Genomic DNA, 13,448 nt, shown 5'->3' on the forward strand with positions numbered 1-13,448 from the left:
TGTTTTTGCTACTAACACTAAAATGTTGGCGCATGCACCTCTAATCTGTATGTATCTGATTATTACTAGTCATAATCGGTTGCACTTGGATCCTTGGCACCTGTGTATGTCTATAAAGTCATTGGGTAGATTTCAATGGTAATGTTTATCACCTCTACTAATTAACATGACAAATTTTTATGCTTCCTCCTCAAATATAATTCAGTTTTTAAAATTTGTTGATTTTGTGTGTGTGTGTATATATATCACACAGAACATCCCAAACCATTTTATTCAACTATACACCTACTTCCCAGATGGCACCCTCCCAGAGCCTCCCTCCCCCGACTAGAGCCCTTATACTCTGTTGTCCCTGCTACTGTCTGCTGTGTTGTCGGCACCCCCAGCTGTTCCCCACTACTTGTCCATCTGGTGAATCTAGTCAGCCTATCTAGAGGTCTTCGTTTTAGGAAGGTCAGCTGTTCCTCATCTAGCAGCAATCAGTTGTCAATATTCCTTTAGATAAGATTGGGGTCTGCTGTTCATTTTCCCAGTTCTATGCTGGGTTACTATCTGGGGGTCCCTTGGGCCACCCTGGCCAACAACTCAAAAGAAGGTATCTCCTATCTGACATTGTTGCTTGTTATATAGCCTTTAGCTATACATATGGACTCTTAAAAAATTATATTGGTGTATAAGAAGGTATCTCCTATCTGGCATTGTTGCTTCTTATGTACCCTTTAGCTATACATATGAACTTTTTTTTTTTTTGTCTTTTTTTGAGACAGAGTCTCCTTGTAGCCCCAGCTGTCCTGGAACTCACTATGTAGACCAGGCTGGCCTTGAACTCACAAAGATCCACCTGCCTCTGCCTCCCAAGTGCTGGGATTAAAGGCACGTGCCACCACGCCCAGCACATATGGACTCTTAAAAAATTATATTGGCCCCTTTAATCTTTGGTTATAGTTTCCTTTTGGGTGTTTAAGGTCATACAGTTGGCCCAGATAAACCAATTTATTTTTACTCTTAAGGCCGTTTGAGGATCTATTCCTCAGGGGTCACTCGGGCTTGGGAGGAGCCCCTGGCTCCTTTCTTTTACCAGTCTATGTGAAGATAAGTCAAAGGTTCTGCTTGACCATGGCTGGCTTTCCTTGGAAGCATGGAGGAAATGTTTGCTCTGTGTTGACCCTCCTCTTTGTAGACTGGACACTGGTTCAAGTCCATCTGGTGGGGACTCCTCGGCCTCCTTGATCAAGAGGACAGGTGACCCACCACAATTACAGGACATTTTGAGAGATGCTCATAGTCCCCTGGAACTAGTCAACCTAAGAGGGCAAGGAGCAAAAACTGAAGTATGGACTTTCTTTAATGATGATAATTTAATGCTAGCTCATTAATCATGGAAACTATGTTACTAATAAAATTTTTCATTTATTGATTTATTTGGGGTGGAGGAGGTCACATGTCACAATATGCACATGTCAGTCAGAGGACAACTCGAAAGCCTCAGTTCTAGCCTTCCACCATGTGGATATTGGGGATTGAACTCAGATCATGAGGCTTAGGAGCACCTTCACCCACTGAGCCATCTTACCACCCCCAAGATAAGGTCTATGTGAACTGTTTGTACTAGCTACAACTTTTCTGTAAATCTAAAGCTATTCTAAAACAGTATTTATTATTTATTATTTATTAATTTATTTGAAGAGCAAATCCAAGCCCTTGTGCACTGAGCTACAGTCCCACCCCACAAAGTTTCTTTTTAGAAAGCCTCTTAGGTATACCAAACACTGTGTTACATTTTAAAGAGAATATAAAAGCAGAATGGAGGGCCAGGCGTGGTGGCGCATGCCTTTAATCCCAGCACTCGGGAGGTAGAGGCTGGTGGATCTCTGTGAGTTCAAGGCCAGCCTGGTCTACATAGTGAGTTCCAGGACAGCTGGGGCTACAGAGAGACATTGTCTCAAAAAGAATGGAACAAACATGGAAGTGAAGCAAACCAGTCACAAAGGACCTAATATTGTATGATTGCATTTCTATGAAATATCCAGAGTAGGCAAATCTACAGAGAAAGTAAGTAGATTAGCTGTTGCCAAGGGCTGGGGGTCTGGGGAGCTGAGGATCATAGCTAAGGAGTATAGGGTTTCTTCTTGTGGTGAAGAAAGGAAATACTTACATTAAAGAGCTAAAAGAAACCACAGACATTACATGATAAAGTCAAATTATATGTCTTCAAAAGCAAGGACACCTAGCAGGAATGGGGTGGGGCAGAAGTTCTTAGCTTTTACAGGGTTTCAGACTCTCCTAAGGATTTGTTCAAAGTCATGAACCACCTCCCTAGACAAATGCTTAAAAGGCACGGATAAATAAAAAGTTTACATACTACTTCAGGAGATTCATTGACATGCTTAATAACACCCAATGATCTTTACGCTAAACTTCATGATCCTCAGGGGCGAGGTTCAAGTCCTGTTTCTCTCTGGCACACTATATGTAATCAAGTTTTCATTGTGGAAAAAAATAATTAGAAATAAATGAATAAATTATCAGGACTGAGGCCATATATTAAGCATCCATATTTATTTGTTGAATGTCTACCCTGTATCTAAAACATAAGACAAGATAATTTGGGGTCTTTTTGAGACAGGGTCTCCCTGTAGATCCAGCTGGCCTGGAATTCGCTGAATGCTGGGACTAAAGGCAGAAAACTGAGTGCAGAAAACTGAGTTTAAATCTACCCAGACATATAGTAACTTCCAAAGCTAGCCTAAGACTTGAGGTTTCTTTGGCTCCAAAGTCTATCACTTCTCCACTATTCTACACATTCTCTCACATAAATGAAGAGATAATACTTTGGAAATCAGGAGGAGGCCTGGTAAGATGGCTCAGTGGGTTAAAGCACTTGCAAGCAAATCTAACAACCTGAATTTGATTCCTGGAACCCTTGGTGGAAGAAAAGAACCAGGTCCTAAAAGTTGTCCTCTGACCTCCCCATGTGTGCTGCAGCATGTACACAACTTACACACACACACGCACACACACACACACACAAATATAATATAGGGCAAAGATGATCTAGAAAGGCATAATTAAATCATATACTACTAGAAAAGACTATGTAAAATATGTGTACAATATGCTTACCCTACTACTGGCTACAACAAAAACCTCTTGGGAGATCAGGCTAGCTCCCCTGTCACTGGCACATACCTCAGATTTATAGAAGTTAAGGTAAAGTTCCTTCCTCATCCAAGATCCATTAACATGACAAGCAGAATAGAAATCAGGGTGAACAGAAATAATTTTAAATGGGTCACTTCGAATTGAAGAGGCCTGGATAGGAATTAAGATCTACATGAGGCTGCTTTCTTTTTAATTGTTCAGAGTACTGAGAGCTAAGGATTTAATTATCTAAAAGTCAGACAAATAGTTGACAACTTTCTGGAAGATATTCAAATTGTGGTGTGAACTCCGGCTCTGGGAAATGTGCTTTCTTTCCCCTGAAATGCTTGGCATTATTTATCAGCAAAAAAGTCATCTATTTTGAGACTAAATTCACAAATATCACCTCCCCTCCAATCAGCACAAGAAGAGCAGCTCTGGCTCTGCAAATTGAAGACAGCAATGATGCTATTGAATGAATGAATGAGGACACAGCTGCTGCAGTGGGTTACAAAAATACTTGTCCCATGAGCTCTGGAGCCAGGAACCAAGAAAGGACTGCATTGTTACCAAAGAAACAGTCACAGGGCAAAATCTATTATAGTGTATGGATACATTCAAATAACTAGGGTCTGGGTTGTGTTGTGAATGCAGTGGTTCAGGGTCCTAGGCAAACAAATGAGAGCTGTGTTATGAATATTAAAGAATATTACTTGTATATTCATATTATTTAAAATACCATTGATTGAGCAGGGTGTGGTGGCGCACACCTTTAATCCCAGCACTTGGGAGGCAGAGGCAGGCAGATCTTTGTGAGTTCAAGGCCAGCTTGGTCTACATAGTGAGTTCCAGGACAGCTGGGGCTATAAGGAGACCCTGTCTCAAAAAGACCAAAAAAAAAAAAAAAAAAAACTCATTGATCATATCTTTTGTGCTAAGCACTTTACACATATTTAATCTTTACCTCCAACTCTCTTATAAGAGACCACCATATTAAGATAACTACCTTGTGGGGCTGGAGAGATGGCTCAGCAGTTAAGAGCATTGACTGCTCTTGCAGAAGACCCAGGTTCAAATCTCAGCACCCACATGGCAGTTAACAACTGTCTTTAACTCCAGTTCCAGGGAATCTGATGCCTTCTTCTGGCCTCTATGGACACTGCACAACACAGATGCACTTACATACATGCAAGCAAAACATGCATACACATAAAATAAAAATAATAAAATATTGGGCATGGTAGTGCATGCCTTTAATCCCAGCACTCAGGAGGCAGAAGGCATGGGGATCTCTGTGAGTTCAAGGCCAGCCTGGTCTACATAGTGAGTTTCAGGCCAGCTAGGGCTATAGGGAAACCCTGTCTCAAAAAGACCAAAAATAAATAAATAAATAAAAATATAGCAAGTTCCGGGCCAGCTGAAGGTATAGGGAGACCCTGTCTCAAAAATACCAAAATAAAATAAAATAAAATAAAATGAATAATTAAAAAAATAATAAATAAAATTGAACCCGGGTCCTATACAAGGCTCTTAACCATTGAGGCATCTTTCCATGCCTCCCCTTTTTAAAAAAAATTTTTATTCTTATTTTATGTGTATGAATGTATTGCCTGCAAGTGTGTAAGTGGACGCATGTTGTGTAATGCCCACTGAGGCTAGAAGAGGGTGTCGGATCCCCTGGAACTGAAGTTATGGACAGTTATTAGCTACCATGGGGGTGCTGGGAATCAAACCCCAGACCTCTGGATAAGCAGCCAGTGCTCTTAACTGCTGGGTCATTTCTCCAGTCCCCATAAAATTTTTTCTTTCTTTTTTTTTTTTTTTAAAAAAAAGAGAACTGCCTTGGACTAGCAAGATGGCTCACCAGGTAAAAACAACTGCTGCCAAGCCTGGTGACCTGAGTTCAATCCCTAGAACTCACATGGCAGAAGGAGAGAACTGACTTTTGTAAGTTGTCCTTTGATCTCTACATGTGCCATGGCATGTGCATACCTACACACATCAACATAAAAAATTAAAATTATATATATATATATTTTGGACAATTGCCTCAGGCTGGAGAGATGGCTCAGTGGTTAAGAAAACCGGCTGTTCTTTCAGAAGACCCAGGTTCAAATCTCAGCACCCACATGGAAGCTAACTGCAGTTCCAGGGGATCCGATGACCTCTTCTGCCCTCCATGGGCATTGTACGACACAGGTGCACTTACATACATGCAGGCAATACAGGAATACACATAAAATTTTAAAAACTAAAAAACATAATATAGATAATTGCCTCTATTTTATGGAAGAAAAAACAGGTTTATGTAAACTGCCCAAAGTTATAGGATTGGCAACAGGTGCCAGGAATACAAACCCAGATCTGGCTGAATCTAAAGCTCATGTTTTCCATTCTGTCACACTACATGTCAAAACACTGATAACAACTTACACTAGTGAAATTTATATGATACTAGTTTCAATAATCTTGCTATTTATTGCTATATTCCTAACATCCTCTCCTTTAATCCTCAACAACCATTTTGTGAGTTAAATATTTCTACCCTCATTTATAGTGGGAAAAAAACAATATATATAGTTTTACATATTATATATAACATATATGAGACAAAATCCAGGAAGGTGAATTAAAATATCTAATGCGCCAGGCATTGTGGCACACACCTTTAATCCTAGCATTCAGGACGCAGAGGCAGGTGAGTTTGAGGACAGCCTGGTCTACATAGAGTTTTAGGCGAGCCAGGGTCATATAGTGAGACCATCTGAGAAAAAAAAAAGCCTAATGTACACAGCTAACAAGTAATGGTGCTCTAGCTGACCCTAAAATTGGCACTCTTTTCTCTAAAGTTCTGCTATTACATGACAGCTCTTATACTCTTCCCTTCACTAAATAACACCTTGATATGCATTCCAGTTCTTACAATGGAGATTCTTTTTTAGATTAAAAATATTTTTTATATTTTATTTATTATTTTTATTTTATGTGTATGAGTGTATTGCCTGAATGTATGTGAGTGCACCCTGTCCTGCAATGCCTTGGAGGTCAGAAGAGGGCTTCGAATTCCCCTGGAACTGGAGTTAAGGATGGTTCGTAGCCGCCATGTGGGTGCTGGGAATCGAACCCGGGTCCTCTGCAAGAGCAGTCAGCGCTCTTAACCTCTGAGCCATCTCTCCAGCCCCAATTAAAAATATTTTTTATTTATGAATGTGTCTGTGTATGTACATGCCATGTATATGCAGGGGCCCACAGAGGCCAAAAAAGGTCATTGGATCCCCTGAAGCTGGAGTCAGACAGTTGTAAGCTGCCTGATATAGGTGCTGGGAATCAACTGGGATCCTCTGAAAGAGCAGCAAGTGCTCTTAACCACTGAGCTATCTCAGCAGGGAGATTCCTTTTATATTGGGTATCCCAGAGCAGACCAGTTCTTGCTTGGGTTAATCCATCAGAAACTTCAAGTTGAACTGAGTGAAGTGTAGCACACTCGTGTGCTGAGCTACTTAGCAACTGAGGCAGGAGGATCACTTGAACCTAGAAGTTCAAGGCCAGCCTAGGCAAAAAGTAAGATCCCATCTCAAATAAAACAAAACAGTTCTAATTCAAAAGAAGAGGAAGTGGGGAGGGTAGAAAAGGAGCCAACAAAAATAAATCCTGAGGCTTCATGTTCTCCTCAAGGCCCTTAGTTAGTGCCCACGGGGCTAACACTATCCCCCCATCCATAATAATGTGTCTGCTACTTCAATACCTTCCTACTTCAGAACTAGTATAACACATAATAAATTCAGTTCTTTTTGTTTTTGTTTGAGACAGGGTCTCTGCAGCCCCAGCTGGCCTGGAACTCACCATGCAGACTAGGCTGGCCTTGATCTCACAGAGATCTACCTGCCTCTGCCTCAGGAGTACTGGGATTAAAGGCCTGCGCCACCACACCCCACAGTTCTTATTTTTCTAGCAATCAAGCATTTGAGTACAATGATCAATGCTTTCAAATTTTCTTTTCCTAAGTTCTTTCAAAAATTGCTTTGGTTTCTATTGTTTCCTTTGGCTATCTATAGTCTCCTAACATAATTATATTGAGTATCAAAGTCTATCTTCCTGTAGGTCATTTGGAACACAAATTTTATCCTCACTGAGATTTAAATTTCAATATCTATTCTGTCTGCCAGGATTAGTTAATAAAATTGTGAAGATCAAATAAAATTAAACTATGCAAATAACTGTTTGTTCATCCTTTACAAAGTACTCACTCCTCCTGGGGCTGGAGAGATGGCTCAGTGGTTAAGAGCACTGGCTGCTCTTGCAGGATCCAGGTTCAATTCCCAGTACCCACATAGCGGCCTATAACAATCCATAATTCCGGTTCCAGGGGATCTGACACCCACTTCTGACTTCTGCAGACATTGCACACACAGGTGCACTTATATACAATATACTCATATTCTCTAATGTTTCTTTTCCTGGTTGGCCTGGAACTGCTTTTGTAGATAAGGCTGACCTCACATTCACAGAGATTTACTTGTCTCTGCCTCCTGAGAGCTGGGACTAAAGGACCACCATGCCTGGAAGCTATTTTTTTTTTTTATACACAAGGTTTCAAGTAGCTGGGCTAGCCTCAGGCTTGATATGTAACTGAGGCCCCTTCAACTCATGATCTTCCTGCCTCTACTTCCCAAGTGCTAGGCTTAAACATGTGTACCACAATGCCCTACTATGTCAGATGATGACCTTAACACCAGATTTCCAACAGTTATTCAGGAGTATGGAGTTCTTGGAAAATCACATTCTTTTTTTTTTAATTTGTTTTTACTGAATTTTTGTGTATTTCAAACAGTGCCCCCAGACATTCCCCAGTGCGAGTCCATTCACTGAGGTCAAATCAGCCTATCTAGAGTCCCTTGTTTTAGGAAGATCAGCTCTTCCTCACCTAGCAGTAATCAGTTGCCAATGTTTCTTCAGCTAAGATTGGGGTCTGCTGTTCATTCTCCCAGTTTTATGCTGGGTTTTTGTTTGCCTGAGTTTGCATAGGACTGTGTATACTGACACCATTACCATAGAATCATATGAGCAGCTTCCCAGGGGCTTGTAGGACTCTGTTTCCATATGGTCCTGCACCTCCTCCCTGGCTCTTACAATCTTTCCACCCCCTCTTCCACAATGGTTCCTGAGCCTTGGGTGGGTGAAGTTTAATAGAGAAGTCCTGTCCAAGGACCAGCATTCAGCCGACTCTTGATCTCTATGCTTTGGCCATTTATGACCATTTGTGTTCTTGGCCCTCCACTGCATAAAGGAACTTCATTAATGAGAACTGAGAGATTCACTAGTATCCTCTTCTTTACTCATGTTCTATGTTACATAAGTCTTAGTGTAGAGGTTGCATTGTAGATGTGTCACTTAGGCCTGGGCAATTCATAGACAATGTCTGTGTGTGCCCATTTGTGGTACCTGGCAATAGTCTCCAACTGGTACACAATGAGCTTCTTTGATGAGTAGTGACTGGATGGAGCAATGGTCCAACACCAGCTTCAAGACCAAATAACCACATCAATGGCCAACACAGCATTACAACACTGGTGCAGTAGTGGAACTTTTTACTTGGGGGCAATCATTAGCTACCTAATTGGACTAAAAGCTCACTCAAGGGGAGGAAACTCAAGTGTGGTATTGTAAACATAGCCAACTATACATGGCAAGAGTGGTTATACATCTTAGTGAAAACCCCAAGGCTGTCACATCCCTAGATTAATATGATTTCTTACCATGTGCAAAATATGTATCCTTATATTTACAGACAAATATCCCAGTCACCACTCAACAAGGAATATCATTCTTTGACCAATGATCTCTTCCTTTTAGTTTTCCTGGGCCAGAGAATAGAATGCAATGTGGAAACATATTTATTTTCTATTATCCTTGCAAGAGACCTGGCCAGTTGTCACAAAAGATGAAATGAGGTAGGTGCCTTTAAGAAACTCAAATCTGGGGGCTGGCCAGATGGGTCGGTGGTTAATAGCACTGGCTGCTCTTGCAGAGGACTCAGGTTTGGTTTGCAGCACCCACATTGCAGCTCACATTCATCCATAACTCCATTTCCAAGGATCCTGGTGCCCTCCTCTGGTCTCCATGGACATCTTTTGCATGTGGTGCAATTATATACATGCACACAAAACACTTATACACATAAAATTAAAATAAAACTTTTAAAAGAAATTCAAATCTGGAGACATTCAGGGGTAGCACCAAGGTCCATTAGTAATGACAATATACGTTATGGAGATAGAGTCTCTACAATCACTGCCTAAAATAAAACCTTAATATGAGAGAGAGAATCTTAAACAATAATCTAAGCAGTGTGATACAACTGAGAGAGCCCAATTTAAATCTGTTAGGGAACCAGAAAAATAAGGTATGGATTTAAGAATGGTGGTTTGATTTCGGGCGGGGAGGCCCATGCCTTTAATCCTAGCACTAGGGAGGCAGACGTAGGTGGATTTCTGTGAGTTCAAGGGCAGCCTGGTCTCCACAGTGAGTCAGCTGGGGAGACCCTGTCTCAAACAAACAAAAGAATGGCAAGTTTGGCTAGATGCAGTGATTAATGCCTGTAATCCCTGCACTGGGGTAGCTAAAGAAGGATTGTGAATTCAAGACCAGTCTGGGCTACATTAAAAAAAATGGTGGCTTGTCTGGTTCTACGATCTCTTAAATAAGGTTTTGGAAGCACAAGTGTAGCTTATCTTACCCCTCTTAAGACCTAGTAGCTTCATTCACATGACAACCAGTTCAGCAAGATGAGATTCTATAAGTCAATTAAACTCAAATAATAAAATGACCAGTTCAAGGTCAGACAATTTATAGAGGCGTTATCTTGAGGTCCCGGGTGACACGAGGAAGGGGCGTGGCCCGAGAGCTCACCCAGGGCGGAGGAAGGATTTGACAGCGAAGCGCCGCAAGGACTGCTGGGAAAAATCTGTTCTCCGCCGAGCTCCAGGCCCGGAGGTTTGCTCCCCGCGACCTTCCAGCTCTGTTTTCCCTACCGCCTCCCCCGCACCTTGCCTTTGTGGAATCTACGTTACCTTCTCCAGGGTTCCGCTCATTCTTTACTACTTGGGCTTCCGTGCAAACTAAAGATCCTGTCCAGCAGCCACGATTCTCGGGCTTCTGAAAAAGCGGATGGAATGCTCTTAATCAGGTCCGGTGACAAAATGCCACCGAGATCCACCCTACTCCCGCAGCACTTTGGTTCCGGAAGCTTTTTAAACTCAGGGAATAGAAACTTCCCTAAATTCCACACTCACTACAGCTCGGGTCACCTTCACTGCAACTTCTTTGGGCAGAATTAGTTGCCATCTTTGTGTTAGCCTAGTGCTTTGCACATAATTCTAGTATCTCACCTATGAGACTATATATTGTTTACTATATCTTCCCCATGTTTGATTGAATTCTTCTAGGACTCCAATACAGTCATTAATTCATTCCAGCAAAGCATAGAACATTCTAGCATAGAATATGGAAATTGACATGTAGCCTCGACTTCCGAGCTAGTTAACCCCCTGCGAACTTTCCTAACATTCCATTTCTTTATAATAATTGAGAACAATTACCTTTTGAGAGAACAATTACCTTTTGAGTAGTCATTGAGTGTGATACTTTATGCCCAGTACTTTATTCCTCAGAAGCCTCCTAGGGAGATACTACTAGATTTTCTAGGAAAAGGTATTGAGGAATCAAGAGGTTAGGAGATTTGTCTGGGATCGATGAACTGAGATAATGTCACTGTATTCATGTATTTACACAGTAAAATAACCTTTGTTTTGTTTTGATTTTAACACTGGGTCTTACTGTGTAGACCAGGCTGGTCTTGAATTTGCCCCCATCCTCCTGTGTCTGCCTCTAGGGTGCTTTGATTATAATCACCACACTCATCTACCAGCCATTTTCTTAGCAATGTTTTGCTTGTCCTTTGATAGAATCTTGAGAACCATTCATGGTTTCTGCCCTTAAATGGCACATAGAGATTATTCTAGAGCAATGAAAAATTCAAGTTCTAGAGATAGGCACATAAATTCTGTGTATAGAGTATATGAACACATAGGGTCAGCATTGGGTGAAATAACAAATAAGCAGTTATTTTTTAATGTTTTTGCAACTCTTTTTTTTGTTCTTAACAAAGAAAAAGCATAAAAACTGGAAAATATGAATGGGACTTCAATGATAGTTTGGTTTGTTGTCAGGATTCCTGCCTAGATCCTGCTCCTAGTGTTTTATCTGTGCTTCCTAGCATGAAATTCCAAAAAGCTGTATAGGTAAATCTATACCCCTACACACACACTTAGCACTTCTCCCCTCTGGGGCGGACCTGCTAGAAGACTATGATGGACAATTTTATGTGCCCACTTTACTGAGCAGTGTGGCATCCAGATACTTGGTGAAACATTATTCTGGCAGTTTCTGTTACGAATTTTTTGGATGAGCTTAGCTTTTTAATGGGTAGATCAAGTAAATCAATTTGCCCTCCCTAATGTGAATGGGCCTCATTCAATCAGTTGAAGGCTTAAGTAGAGCCAAAAGGCACCCGCGTCCCAAATAAGGAGATAATTCTTTCTACTTGACTTCCTTTGACATAGGATATCAGTTATTTCCTGCCATGCAACTCAAGCCAAAACATAAACTCTTTCTAAGGTCTGGAGCTTGCCAGTCATCAGACTGTAATTATACTATCAATTCTCATGGCTCTCAGGCTTTCTGACTTTCCTGGGTCTTCAGCTTCCCAGTTCACCCTGCAGATCTTGGGACTGCTCAACCTTCATAATCATATGAGCTGATTCATCATAATAAAAATAGATAGATAGATAGATAGATGATAGATAGATAGATAGATGATAGATAGATAGATAGATAGATAGATAGATAGATAGATAGATAGATAGATGTACACCTTTATTTATATATACATATTTCTGTACATATCGTATTTGGCCTTATTTTTTGAGAACCCTAACTAATACAAGATTATTTAAAGGACAAGTTCACAGCTAAATGATGCACTGAGCATAATGCCTTGCACATAGTGGTTGTTCAAAATGTAACTATTCTCAATTATTATTAGGTAGTTGAATGTCAAAATGGTCACAAAGAGTCAGTCAGCTCTGAAAATTGAGGTTAGAAGTCAGATTTATATATCCTTTGCTAGATGCTGACATGAATTTACCAGTCAGGATCTATGTGTTTAGATCCTGTGAGCTCCCAAGGACAAGGTTATACTTTAACCATCTTTGCATCTTCAGCATTTAGTCCAGGGTGGTAATATGCAGCTGGTGAACTGCGTGGATGCTTTTTTTCTTTTCAAGAGAGGTTCTCATCCAGCCCAGACTGGCCTTGAAATTGTTATTTATGTGAAGATAACCTTTAACTTCTATATCCTCTTCCTCCTTCCTATAACCCATTTCAACAATTCATTTATTGTCTACATATTCATAGGTGGTATCGTGGAGATACAGGAATGGGTGAATGTTTATAGAATATGGGCTCAGGCATAATCCTGCCTCTGTGGTGCACACCTTTGATCCCAGCACTTTGGAAGCAGAAGCAGGCAGAGCTCTGTGAGTTCAAGGTCAGCCTGGTCTACATAGAGAGTTCCAGGCCAGCTGGGCCTACAGGGAGAACCTGTCTCAAAAATGACCAAAAAGAAAAAAAAAAGAAAAAGAGAGAGTGGTGGAATTTTAGGAGACTTCAAGTTTAGCTAAAATGTAGATATGGAGATAAAACTGGTGAGAAAAGACATTAGGAGAGGCAGGACAGGGTCAGATTGTTAAGTACCAAACTGAAGGATTAGAGAGGCTTGATCAGTCAGGACCAGTGAAGAGTAGAGTAGTGGAAAACAACATGGAAACAGAGTTTAGCTAGAAGAGTAAGATGGTGATCTATGCAAGATGAAGAGGTATCAATATGAGAGTTGTTACAGAGGTAAAATAGGCAAAATTTGATAACCAATAGATTGCGAGCAATAATCTGAGATGAGTATTAAGTATCACTCTTCAACTAGATAGTAGATGAGCCAGTTTGGGGCTGTTGGAATGACTCAGTGGGTAAAAGCACTTGCTGCCAAGCCTGATGACCTGTGACCCATCCTTGGGTCCCTCATGGTGAAAGAAGAGAATTGATTTCTGCAAGTCTTCTGATCTCCACATGTAGCGCATGTATGCTCATACAGAGAGAGGCAGAGACAGAGCGAGAGAAATAAATGTAATAAAAATATCTTTAAAAATTAAATTTAAAAAAGCATTCAAGGTCATTGGCTATGTAGTAAGTTT

General features: G+C 40.9%; 1 protein-coding gene across 1 annotated transcript in view; it reads right to left on the reverse strand.

Moving 5' to 3' along the window:
• The window catches only part of Mrpl48 (mitochondrial ribosomal protein L48), a 65,439-nt gene extending 55,106 nt beyond the window's left edge, over positions 1-10,333 (reverse strand). The window contains exon 1 of the mRNA XM_008852716.2: positions 10,212-10,333. Within this exon, the coding sequence (XP_008850938.1) occupies positions 10,212-10,232 (21 nt within the window). The 5' untranslated portion in view covers positions 10,233-10,333. The remainder of the gene's footprint in view (positions 1-10,211) is intronic.
• Between the last annotated feature and the right edge of the window lie 3,115 nt (positions 10,334-13,448).

Source organism: Nannospalax galili, unplaced genomic scaffold, assembly GCF_000622305.1.
Source record: "Nannospalax galili isolate Female #2095 unplaced genomic scaffold, S.galili_v1.0 scaffold686, whole genome shotgun sequence".
NCBI classification, from domain to species: domain Eukaryota; kingdom Metazoa; phylum Chordata; class Mammalia; order Rodentia; family Spalacidae; genus Nannospalax; species Nannospalax galili.